Source organism: Periplaneta americana, chromosome 6 (assembly GCF_040183065.1).
Source record: "Periplaneta americana isolate PAMFEO1 chromosome 6, P.americana_PAMFEO1_priV1, whole genome shotgun sequence".
NCBI lineage: Eukaryota > Metazoa > Arthropoda > Insecta > Blattodea > Blattidae > Periplaneta > Periplaneta americana.
Genome location: NC_091122.1, coordinates 11,854,507 through 11,867,509, shown reverse-complemented (window position 1 = coordinate 11,867,509; position 13,003 = coordinate 11,854,507). Strand labels below are relative to the sequence as shown.

The 13,003-nt window shown below is 33.3% G+C and overlaps 1 protein-coding gene across 1 annotated transcript in view; it reads left to right on the top strand.

Annotated features, from left to right (window-relative positions):
* Window positions 1-233: 233 nt before the first annotated feature.
* LOC138700995 (uncharacterized) overlaps window positions 234-13,003 on the top strand; it is a 29,642-nt gene continuing 16,872 nt past the window's right edge. Inside the window, exons 1-4 of the mRNA XM_069827464.1 lie at window positions 234-308; window positions 1,850-1,969; window positions 2,520-2,908; window positions 11,553-11,787. Of these exons, the coding sequence (XP_069683565.1) occupies window positions 246-308; window positions 1,850-1,969; window positions 2,520-2,908; window positions 11,553-11,787 (807 nt within the window). The 5' untranslated portion in view covers window positions 234-245. The remainder of the gene's footprint in view (window positions 309-1,849; window positions 1,970-2,519; window positions 2,909-11,552; window positions 11,788-13,003) is intronic.

Genomic DNA, 13,003 nt, shown 5'->3' with positions numbered 1-13,003 from the left:
TTATGTCCTACTTCATCTTCAAAAGAAATTAAATATATTTTTAACATGGGTCTCTCTTAGAAATGCACCACCAAAATAATAGTAAAAAAAAGATTAGTTTCATTACATTGTGATAGATGGGGGCATAAACATTAAATTTCTAAGTGAACGCTAACGAGCAAGAAAAATAGTCCTCGTTGGCTCATAGCATTTGTTCAGTGTTGTTTGTTTTCTCCTGTAGATGTCATAAAAGCGTGACTCCCAAAATGGCGCTCTCTGACAGCCTTGTAAGCAAGACATTCATGAATTTGGAAATATTTTTACAAAAGGTAAAAACTTCTATATATTGAAAGGTATTTATGGTAATAATGCCGTGAGTAGTGCCGAATTTAAGATAAAAGACAATAATGACATTTTTTAATTAGTAAACATGATTGTAGTTTAATGGGCAAATGGGCAGTCAGTGTTAAAAAATAATCAGGAAGATGAACAACTTTAAATGTAAGTTAATTGTAGTTTAACAAATAAATTATATAGCATATTATTATACAGTACTATGTTCGTTTTTCATGATATGTGAGTTTTGTAGATTGGGTTTTTAATTCAACTAGTGTCAAAGATCCAAGTTTTGGAATTTGTGCTAAATTTAACAAGTTCGGTATTTAAATTATTCACATATTATAGAGACAGACAAACTAAAAATTATGGCCTCTTTTAGTCCGGGAATGTTGTAAATTCTATGTTCATTATGGGTTGCATGTCTTCGTAACTTATTGAGGTTATGGTCGTGTAAGTATCTGCTTTCATATATAACATGCCTGTAAAGATCTGTAAGCACTACCTGAAATTCTATCTTAAGCTACTTCAACTGAATCTGAGGAAAATTGTATATGTACAACAGCTATAAACTGTTTATTGCACTATCCATATGATGACAGACTTAAGTCTATGACCGACAAATGCTGTCATACTTTTTTAAATGGAGTTCATCGTAAATTCTTAACACCGGGAGGTTGTCAGATGGCAGTGAAAACCAAAGCGTGGTTTACAATAGAATTGACTAGCCTAGGCTGAGGTACTTTACAATTTTATTGTATTTATTTGCTTATTTTTAGCGTCTTCGACATGTATTTTTTATGCCATTATTGTGATATAGCCTAACTCTTAATTGACAGTTTTAAGTAAATAGAACTACTGTATATTTTTAAAAATTCGGGAGCTGTGAAATGAAAATTGGAGCAACAGTGAAAAAAAAGTGCAGAAAAAGCAAGCTGGAAGTACCGAGGTAAAATCTATCTTACAGCCGCTTTACAAACCCAGATCTCACAGACAGATTTTTTTTTATGAGAATTCGAGTTGACAGAACTACATAGTTTGGCCATATGGAATAACTGTGTGACGGGAAACATTAGTACATGAAGGAAAAATGTAGGTAAAAAATTGGAAGGACTGTAGAATACAGATAAGTAGATGAAAACCATGCCAACTGTGCAGAGAAATTTGTGAAATAATCATTCCAAGAAAAATACTTAGTACCTTTCATTTACTGACTTTTTTTATGCAAGAAAGTACAATTTTTTGGTCCAGGGAAAATAATCTTTTTTTTTTTTTTTTTCACTGACTAAACACATTACTCATTTTAACATATTTTGCAACATTTACTAAACTACCGGTAGCCAGAGTTTTTGGTCCAGGAGTAATTATTACTGATTTTCACTTGTTTCTGCCCTCCTTTAGTTTGAGGCTTGATATGCGATGGTTACTAATACTGGAAGAGTTTGCTTATCTTTATTGTAGAGTTCAGCATAAAAATCAAACATTTTGTGTAATATTCACAAAATGAAACACATAATTAATCTCTGTGTTCCAGGCTGCTGCATTGGATATATTTGAAGCATTGATATTCAACTATAAACTGAAAATTGGCCTATTGGATCCTCTTGCATTCCATTTCTTGGGCATCGTAGCAGATCTTGCCAATCAGCTCCAGGTGTGAGGTTGAAGTATATTAGATATTATGTATTTATTTGTTTAAATGTTTACTATTAACTTATTTAGCCTACTTACATTAGCTATGAGCTCTTATCTCATTTATTTACTTTTGCTTACCTATTTGTCTCTATTTGTTCGCATATTTATTTCTTTACTGTTTGTCCACTTATTTTATTTTCTCATTTGCCTTTGTTTATATATTTAGTTATTTTTAGTGCTGTGGAATTTAATCGATTAATCGATAAATTTCTGTTGTAAGATTAATCGATCAAAAATATTTAATCGAATAATCGAGTCGATTAAAATGAATCGGTTGTAGTTGATATTAATTATTACTTTGTTAATACAAACTCATACTAAAAATTCCGACAATATTTCTCTGTCGGAAATTGCTTACTTAAAAGCACAACAGTACTGTTATTTTCTAACTGTAAACCAAGTAGCTTAGGAAAAATCTTTGCACAAACACTTTAGAAAGAAATGAAGATATTGTTTGTGTATTTGTGTGTCTTTTAAGTTATGACGATACGTCTTTTCTGTGATTTCAGCTCCTCTACCAGGAGACGAGGGAACAGAAGGAGTACCTCGAGACTTTCCAGGTGGCAATCGCGAACCCCGAGCTATGCATTAGGAAGCCGGACACGCACTTCATTCACGCAACTGATCCCCTGTTGTTGTCGGTGAAGACAGAGGAACACCCTATCACTGTTGAGAATGACCCGATAGTTCTGCCTCTGTATGACGATGTCCCAGAGGCACCGGCAGCTGCGAAGAGCTGTGCCAAGTCTCCAACCGCAGCGGTCTGCAAACAGAAGCAGAAGATCTCGAGGGCATCGCCCTCGAAGAAGGGTGAGGATCAAGCGAAGTCACATGGGAAGAATGAGGACCGAGACCTGGAGAACGGGCGGCAAAGCTTCAGATGCAGCTTGTGTCACAGGTAAAGTAGTAACATGTAACTAGACTAGACGGCAATAACCTGAAAAGCTATTTATTTTAATCTTTCAACATCTTTCCAGTTTGTTCCTTCACTCCAGCTTCTTTTCAAAAGTCGGCTATTTTATTGCTGCTCATGTCAGACTTGACACGGGTTTTCCCTGGAAGGATTAGGAAGAGGGTGGGTAAGGTTGCAAATTCCATGGGAATGACTACACTACATAGTTTGAAGTGGTTTGACTTCAAGTTGGTGTGAACAGTATGTAGTAGGCCTACATTGCAGATACCCAGATTCGCGTAGCTTTGGGTTACAATAAAGAAATGAAACCAAATGTAGCACAGACAACTCACTTAGTCGTGTTCAGCGGAATAAAACCAGAGCTACATGTAACGGCTGGTTCACAATAAATCGGGAACGGAAGCGACAACGAGAACGGTTTATTGTGAACCAGCCAAGGACATATTATGTACGTGAACGACCACAAATATTATCAGAAAATGCAGGCTCTAAATTCCTAAAAATATCATCAGGAAATGAACTCACAATTGGACAAAAATTACAAGATACCACAACAAGACTTATTAGAACCTAAATATCTGATAAAGGTGTAAAAAAAAAGGTTACTAATAATATTTTTAAAACCAGTTTTATCAAAATATGAAAAGAGAAACTCTGCAGTTATATCATTTGGGAACCATAACATTGTTATGATCTCTCTGACATCTTCAATATTTTTCCTGCATGTAATAAACACTTATTTCTGAAAAGTAGACTACTCTCAGACATGTAGAGTTGTTTATTTTAATACAATTAATTTTTTATTTGTCCTATACAAAATATATTAAAATTTACATAATGTTTGAGAACTAATTTTTCTATTTTCAAAGAAATGGGCATTATTGTGGTCTACCTTTTGCATAAATGCGTGTTAGATCAGTGTACAAAATGTCAGAATTCTATCTCTAATGGTTGTGGAGTTACGAAATAATATGTGTGAAAATTTTCAAATTTTGGAAAATTTAATTGAAAGTAAAAAGTGAATTCTAAAAAATATTATTAGTAACCTTTTTATACTTTTATCAGATATTTAAGTTCTAATAAGTCTTGTTGTGGTACCTTGTAATTTTTGTCCAATTGTGAGTTCATTTTCTTATACAATTTTTTTGAAATTTAGAGCCTGCATTTTCTGGTAATATTTGTGGTCGTTCACGTACATATAACCTTAATGCGTTACGCCACCTTGAGTATCATCTGCAATGTAGCTAATACGTATTGTTTACATCAACCACTTCATAATATATATTTTCTTGTATGTGCTTTCATCCTGGGTAAGTAGAGGAGAAGACCTGATGGCCTTAACTCTGCCAGGGAAAATATTATTATTATTATTATTATTATTATTATTATTATTATTTACATTTTGGAGAAAAATGGGAGTATAAGGGTACAGTACATCAGTTATTCGTAGATTTCAAAAAGGCGTAGGCCTATGACTCGGTTAAGAGAGAAGTTTTATATAATATTCTTATTGAATTTCGTATTCACAAGAAACTAGTTCGATTAATTAAAATGTGTCTTAGTGAAATTTACAGCAGAGTCCGTATAGGTCAGTTTCTATCTGATGCTTTTCCAATTCACTGCTGGCTAAAGCAGGGAGATGCACTATCACCTTCACTTTTTAACTTCGCTCTAGAATATACCATTAGGAAAGTTCAGGATAACAGGCAGGGTTTGGAATTGAACGGGTTACATCAGCTTCTTGTCTATGCGGATGACGTGAATATGTTAGGAGAAAATCCACAAACAATTAGGGAAAACGCGGAAATTCTTGTTGAAGCAAGTAGAGCGATAGGGTTGGAAGTAAATCCCGAAAAGACTAAGTATATGATTATGTCTCGTGACCAGAATATTGTACGAAATGAAACTATAAAAATTGGAGATTTATCCTTCGAAGAGGTGGAAAAATTCAAATATCTTGGAGCAACAGTAACATATATAAATGACACTCGGGAGGAAATTAAACGCAGAATAAATATGGGAAATGCGTGTTATTATTCGGTTGAGAAGCTTTTGTCATCTAGTCTGCTGTCAAAAAATCTGAAAGTTAGAATTTATAAAACAGTTATATTACCGGTTGTTCTGTATGGTTGTGAAGCTTGGACTCTCACTTTGAGAGGGGAACAGAGATTAAGGGTGTTTGAGAATAAGGTTCTTAGGAAAACATTTGGGGCTAAGAGGGATGAAGTTACAGGAGAATGGAGAAAGTCACACAACGCAGAGCTGCACGCATTGTATACTTCACCTGACATAATTAGGAACATAAAATCCAGACGTTTGAGATGGGCAGGACATGTAGCACGTATGGGCGAATCCAGAAATGCATACAAAGTGTTAGTTGGGAGGCCGGAGGGAAAAAGACCTTTGGGGAAGCCGAGACGTAGATGGGAAGATAATATTAAAATGGATTTGAGGGAGGTAGGATATGATGGTAGAGACTGGGTTAATCTTGCTCAGGATAGGGACCAATGGCGGGCTTATGTGAGGGCGGCAATGAACGTACGGGTTCCTTAAAAGCCAGTAAGTAAGTATTAATATTATTATTATTATTATTATTATTATTATTATTATTATTATTATTATCTTGACCTAACATAAGCTGCCTGTCTAAACGAAATGATGTGTCATCCATTTGACCATCGACTGTGCACGTTCCCCTTGCCTATATGCAATTTGTCCGCCTTTCAACTCTTTCGTAATGTAAATTATATACGTAGGCTAGTTTTATATGAGAACTTGGTGGTATGTGTATCGTTGCTTTATGTATTTTGGAAACACATTAGAGAGCTTGAGTTAAGGACGTTACTAAATTAAGACGAGCCCCTAATTGAAAGCCTGGCATAATTAGGATGTCACGGAGACAGTTTGTTCCACTTCGTGGTTTCATTGCTTACTGGCAGAAGAAATTGTGTTTTTACTGAGTTTTTATGTTGTTTGTCTGCTTGGTTTTTACAATAATTTTATGGTAAACAAAGTTTGAGATACACGGCATTTCAAAACAAAGGCCAGTGCTATTGCTGTCTGATTACTAGAGCCCTGCGTTTGGTTACTTTGAGTACAAGTTAGATGCACATGGATCATACTACAGGGACATCATTTCATTTTTACTAACATTTTTAATATTAACCTGGCTATACCTTTGGATTAACGCCGTTTGCTACCCCCTTCCACGACTGGAGTTCGATGTTACTGGCGTAAAATACAAACAAATCACTTTACTAGGTATAGGAGGGAAGAAAAGTAGTTCATCCATTTACGTAAACTAGGAAATATCGCTCTTTTGAGTGTGATCATTTTCATTACGTTTTTGTTTAATCAAAATACAGTACAGTATTAACATTGAATGTTTTTACTCACGAACTGAGCTGTCCATATGGACGTATTCATTATGCAGTGTATATTATACTGTCTACAGCACATTGGCGTACAATATAGAGAATGAAGTTAAATTGAAAAATAATCATAATATGGATATTTAAACACATTTTTGAAAATAGTGGCCGTTCATTTCGATACATTCTTCAGTTCTAATGTGCATATTATCGCACTATAGACTATTGTACCTAATCCCAATTACCAGTTTCGTCCTTCTTACTAGTAACTCGTGTTGAAATAATTCTGTACCTACTGTATAAAAGAGTACCTTACGTACTGTAAATTCAATCTTCACTTCTGTCCGACCCGAAAAGATAAATTACTCAGACATACTATCTACTATCCGTCCAACTGGTTATGTCGTAGGGTTGTAGAAAGGGAGAAAATCACGTGACAGTTAATTACTTAACGAGGCCCTTTTATTTAAGTTATTTTAAACAGTTGTATAATATTATGTAGATGTCCAATTCCTAACAGAAATTAATGTTCTCAGAAAAGAGCTAAGACAGCCCAGCCACTAGCTGGAGAATAAAAACTGGAGGGGGAAACCGGGATACGACGTAGGCAAATGGACGACAGTACCTGTGCGAAAATGATTCAATATTGAAAGCTCTTTCGTCACTGGAAAACTCGAACATATTTTTGGAATGTACTGTGTACTATGACCGTAAGGCTACTATGACTGTATATGCGGTCTTGGATCTGTGTGGAGAACGGTTGAACTTCATTAGAACAAGGGGTGGGAGTGAAGTACATTAAAAAACTCAGGTACAATAAAAATTGAAGTAAAAATAAAATGATGTCCCTGTATATTCGCTTTGAACGGTAGAGCTCTTAGTCGTCTAACCACTCCGTTTCGTGTGTTTACTTCTGCTCAAGGGGAGCCTCCACTGAAAATCATGGAAAATTTTCCAAAATATTTAGATTCACTATTTCACTTCTTTAGAATGTATATATTCATACCCCAAATCGATTTAATTAAATTCTGATTACAAATATGTTTAAACATTTTTTTTAATTACGGAAGAAGAGCTGTCATTATTTTTTCATTAAAGAATTATTTTTTACAAATTTCTAATTACAAATCTAGTAACTTTTTGTTCTAAAGTTGTCTCCCTGAAGTTACTAGATAAATGTAGCGGAGGAGAATTGTAGATATGACATGCATAAATACACACAAAAATTTCATCACAGAATGTTGGATAGTTTTGAGTTATGTGGGAAATGCTTCATCACTGCACAGTGAACTGAATTTAAAAAAAAAAAGAAAAAAAAAGAGAAGTAAATATTTTTTATCGTAGAAATATATATATTTTTTTCATATACATCTTGATTACACAACTTTTAGCACTGTATCACTTTGGAATATGTATTATATGACTTTCTCGTGTTAAATTCTATCGTACCTGGTTTACATGTTTCGACCTGTTGTTGGTCTTCTTCAGAACTGATCGTTGCTGGTCTTGGCACCTCTTGGTTTGTTTCCTGTGGGGGTGTGTTTTTGTAGTGTAATGTGGAGTCAAAGAGTGTGTGTGTTCTGAAATTGAGTTGTGTGTTGAGAACTTCATTAGGGTCTGTTTTTGTGTGTCTGTATACTTCATGTTGTTCTAGTGTGTTGAGTTTCTGGCTTTTTGGTTGGATGTGTAGAATTTCCATGCCTGTGTTGATGTCTCTGTAGGTGTGGTTAGCATTTGTGATGTGTTCTGCATATGTGGAGGTGTTTTGTACTTTTGTTATGTTTTGTTCGTAACGTGTTTGAAATCATCTTCCTGTCTGTCCTATGTAGAAGTTGTTGCTTGGTGTTACATTTGAGTTTGTATACGCCTGTGTGGTTGTATTTGTTTGTTTGTGTGTTGAGATGTTTTTGTAGAGTGTTATTTGTTCTGTATGCGATGTTGTAATTTCATTTCTTGAATGAGGTTGCAATCTTGTGTGTGCTTTTGTTTTCGTATGTTAGTGTGATGTATTTTTTGTGTTCTTGTTTTTGTGTTGTATTCTTATATTTTTGCGATTGTTCTTTGTCTTACGTATTATGTTGTCTATTATGTTGGGGTTGTATCTGTTTTCTTGTGCTGTGTATTTGATTGTGTTTAGCTCTTCTTTGTAATCACGTAATCATTTTACTGCTAACCCCTTAAGACAGAGTAGAGACGAAACAAACTCCGTTACGAAATACAAAGTCGAAAGTAGTGGAAACACTAGTAATCCTCCACTCCGATTATTGTGATTTTCTAGTGACTGACCTCAATGTCAACCAGTCGCAAAAATTACAACGTGTTCATAATTCTTGTGTTCACTTCGTCTGCCAGTCCATCGCGCTGACCACATTACCCCATCCTTCCAAACTCTAAACTGGTTACGGCTTAACGAACGTAGAAATTTTCATTCCCTTGTTCTCCTTTTCCAAGTCCTTCACACCTCTACACCTACCCACCTTGCCTCCCGTTTCAGTTACCTGTCGTCATATCATAATCTCTTCACACGCACGCAAAATAGCCGCATACTAGCCATACCAACACATAAGACATCTTAGTATTCATCATCATACACAATCTCGCTCTCGCACTTGTGGAATACCCTACCCAGTGACATCAGAGACTGTCGGAATTCAGTAACGTTCAAAAGCAAACTTATTAAGTATTTTCTTACTGCGTAGAGTAGGTTTAATTTTTACTTAATTAATAAAAAAAAAAGTTTCTCTCTTCTGAACTTTTGCAATAAACTGTCTAGCTTCTATTAATCAGTTAATCTTTTAGTACTTTGATTTTTATTGTATTTGTAAATTCAATATTAATTGTAATTATAATTGTAAATTGTATTCTTAATATTGTAGTTGTAATCATCTGGTAGAGGGGAAGAGAAGGGCCTGATGGCCTTATCTCTACCAAATTAAATAAATAAATAAATAAATAAAATAAATGAATTATATAAATAAATTAATTAGATAAATAAATTAAATCAAATTAAATAAATAAATAAATTTAATTTAATTAATTAAATACAACAACTTCAATCTAATCAATAAATTAATTAATCAATTAAAATAAATAAATAAGTTAAATTAAATAAATTGAATAAATTACAATACATAAATAAATAAATTTAAATAAAATAAAATAAAATAAAATAAATTAAAGATATAAATAAATTAAATAAATAAATAAGTAAAATTAAAAAAATAAATACATTAATTAATTAATTAAATAAATTAAATCAAATTAAATAATACATTAAAAAAATTAAATTAAATTAATTAAACAAAAACATAAATCAAATAAATAAATAAATTAATTAATTAATTAGAATAAATAAATAACTTAAATTAAATTGAATGAATTGAAATAAATAAATTAATAAATAATTAAATAAATAAAATAAATAAATAAATTTAAATTATATTAAATTAAATTAATAAAATAAAATTAAATAAATTAATTAATTTAATTAATTAATTAAATTAATTAATAAAATAAAATAATTAATTAATTAAATAAATAAAATAAAATAAATTAATTAATTTAATTAGATCAAATTAAATAAATAATTAAATTAATTAATATAATTAAATTAATTAAATAAGATATCTTAAATCAAATAAATAAATAAATTAATTAAAACCAATAAATAAATACATTTAAATTAAATTAAATTGAATTAATAAAATGGTTTAAAATAAAATAAATTGAAATAAATAAATAAATAATGAAAGAAATTAAATAAAATAAATAAGTAAATTTAAATAAAATAAAATAAATAAATAAATTTAATCAAATTAATTAATTAATTAAATGAATAAATAAATCAATGAATGAATAAGTGAATAAACTGGTAGTCTGCTGTTCTGGATAGGTAGCAGGTGGACATGTAATCGTGTATGCATTGAAATCTTCGTATTACTTTGTAATCAATATATAATTCGCGAGAAAAAGGATATCGTTTCTTTAAGGCCCGAACCCGACAGGCTTAAATGAATTTCAACCCAAACTCAGTCATGCCAAGGCCCGCGGGCTTGACTCAAACCCATGCAGTTTTTACCAAATCCATACGTGGACATACATTCTCATGCATTATCTGAGATCTAATGTTGAGAAATCTTAAGTACCTAAAAAATTAAAAGCTAAAAACATATATATTATGTAACTAAAAAATATTAATAAATGTCTGATTTTTTTTAATTTATTGTACCTGAACTAACATAGATATAATGAATTTCTCAACGTTAATATCGTCACCTGAATGCATGAACTAGGTAACTTGATTTTTTATATTTTGTGACTTTGCCCATTTACTTATTTATTTCACTAAGGAATATGTCTCGTTTTCTTTTACCTATTTGTTGCATTGGAAAATAGATGTCGCTGGTATCGTTCAATCAGTTACCTAGTTCTTGCGTTACATTTTGTGCGATTTTTTCTATGCTATAAAAGAGATAACTAAAAAACGCAAATTTCGACTTACCTAGTTTTTGCATTCAGGTGACAATATATCGCCTTGAGTCAGGACTCTTGTGTATAAATACAATACGCATGAAGCATTTTGATTGTATCACAAATTTCCACAATTCAAATAAAACTAACCTCGAAACTAGCAGTCCGATTGAGCTGAAAATGTTTACACCCCTATTAACCCATCTAACAAACTGTTAAAAAAACAATCCGATTGAAATAATTGTCAACATTTCAAACCTCAGCCCTAGTGTCCATCACAATAAATAAATAAATAAATAAATAAATAAATACCTATTATGTAATTTGTAATATAAAATGTATGGTTAATTAAAAAATTAGTCGAAAGTCTGCATAGTTTGGTTTATTACATGCTTGCCATCTTCTTTACATGAATTTGCGCTTTTCCACAAAAATTAAATACAGTTACAAACATGGGGCTGTACAATGTTATGTGTTATAAAATATGAAGAATAATCATTTTAAATCAAAAAACAATCATTTTAATTCCTAATCAAATACTTTCAAGAGTAATATAAAAATTCAAGGTCGAAAAGGTCACTCCTGTATGAGTCTCTACGTAATATTAATCTAATAGAGAAATTTGTCTCTACTTTACTAATTAATTTTCCTTTCTTTCTGCCTACTCTTCTATCGTAACTTATCCATTCCCTTCATGCTTTCTTACTAAACTCCTTCGTTACTCTCACTCTCTCTTTTACTTCTTTTCTCGCATTCATCATTCAGCCACTGTTCGATGATTCATACAGGAATGGGGCTTGGTCCCCTGGCGCTCGAGCTGCTGCTGTTGGTGCTGCCCCTGTCTTCGCCCGCCAAGCACTCCAGTCTGCAGCATCCCCCTTCGCCCTGTCCAAGCATATTCTCGTACGAAGGCCGGGAGGCGGAACCTGGTCGCTGGTTCGGTGTCATCCTGCTCAACGTGGATCAACTCGTCATGGGTCTGCCCTTGACGTCAAGCTAGACAGGCCTGCCAACGTGCTCGGGGTAGGTCAGCTGAATTCATTCCTCTCCATTTCTCTTTTGTTCTTATGTCTACCTCTGTTTTCGCTTTATGCCCCTCTTCTTTTCTTCTGTTCTGCTTGTTTCTTGGTCTTATTACCGCACTTGTTTTTGTATTACTCCCTTCTTCTTTTCTTCTGTTCTGGTTGTTTCTTGGTCTTACAACTGCCCTTGTTTTTGTATTACGCCCATCTTCTTTTCTTCTGTTCTGTTTGTTTCTTGGTCTTATACCCGCCCTTGTTTTTCTATTACGCCCAACTTCTTTTCTGGTTGTTTCTTGGTCTTATATCCGCCCTTGTTTTTCTATTACGCCCAACTTCTTTTCTGCTTGTTTCTTGGTCTTATATCCACCCTTGTTTTTCTATTACGCCCAACTTCTTTTCTGGTTGTTTCTTGGTCTTATATCCGCCCTTGTTTTTGTATTATGCCCAACTTCTTTTCTGCTTGTTTCTTGGGCTTATATCCGCCCTTGTTTTTCTATTATGACCAACTTCTTTTCTGGTTGTTTCTTGGTCTTATATCCGCCCTTTTTTTTGTATTACGCCCAACTTCTTTTCTGATTGTTCCTTGGTCTTATACCCGCCCTTGTTTTTGTATTACGCCCTTCTTCTTTTCTTCTGTTCTGCTTGTTTCTTGGTCTTATAACCGCCCTTGTTTTTGTATTACGCCCAACTTCTTTTCTGCTTGTTTCTTGGTCTTATATGCGCCCTTATTTTTCTATTACGCCCAACTTCTTTTCTGCTTGTTTCTTGGTATTATATCCGCCCTTGTTTTTCTATTACGCCCAACTTCTTTTCTCGTTGTTTCTTGGTCTTATATCCGCCCTTGTTTTTGTATTACGCCCAACTTCTTTTCTGCTTGTTTCTTGGTCTTATATCCGCCCTTGTTTTTGTATTACGCCCAACTTCTTTTCTGCTTGCTTTTTGGTCTTATATCCGCCCTTGTTTTTGTATTACGCCCAACTTCATTTCTGCTTGCTTTTTGGTCTTATATCCGCCCTTGTTTTTCTATTACGCCCAAATTCTTTTCTGCTTGCTTTTTGGTCTTATATCCGCCCTTGTTTTTCTATTACGCCCAACTTCTTTTCTGCTTGCTTTTTGGTCTTATATCCGCCCTTGTTTTTCTATTACGCCCAACTTCTTTTCTGCTTGCTTTTTGGTCTTATATCCGCCCTTGTTTTTCTATTATGCCCAACTTCTTT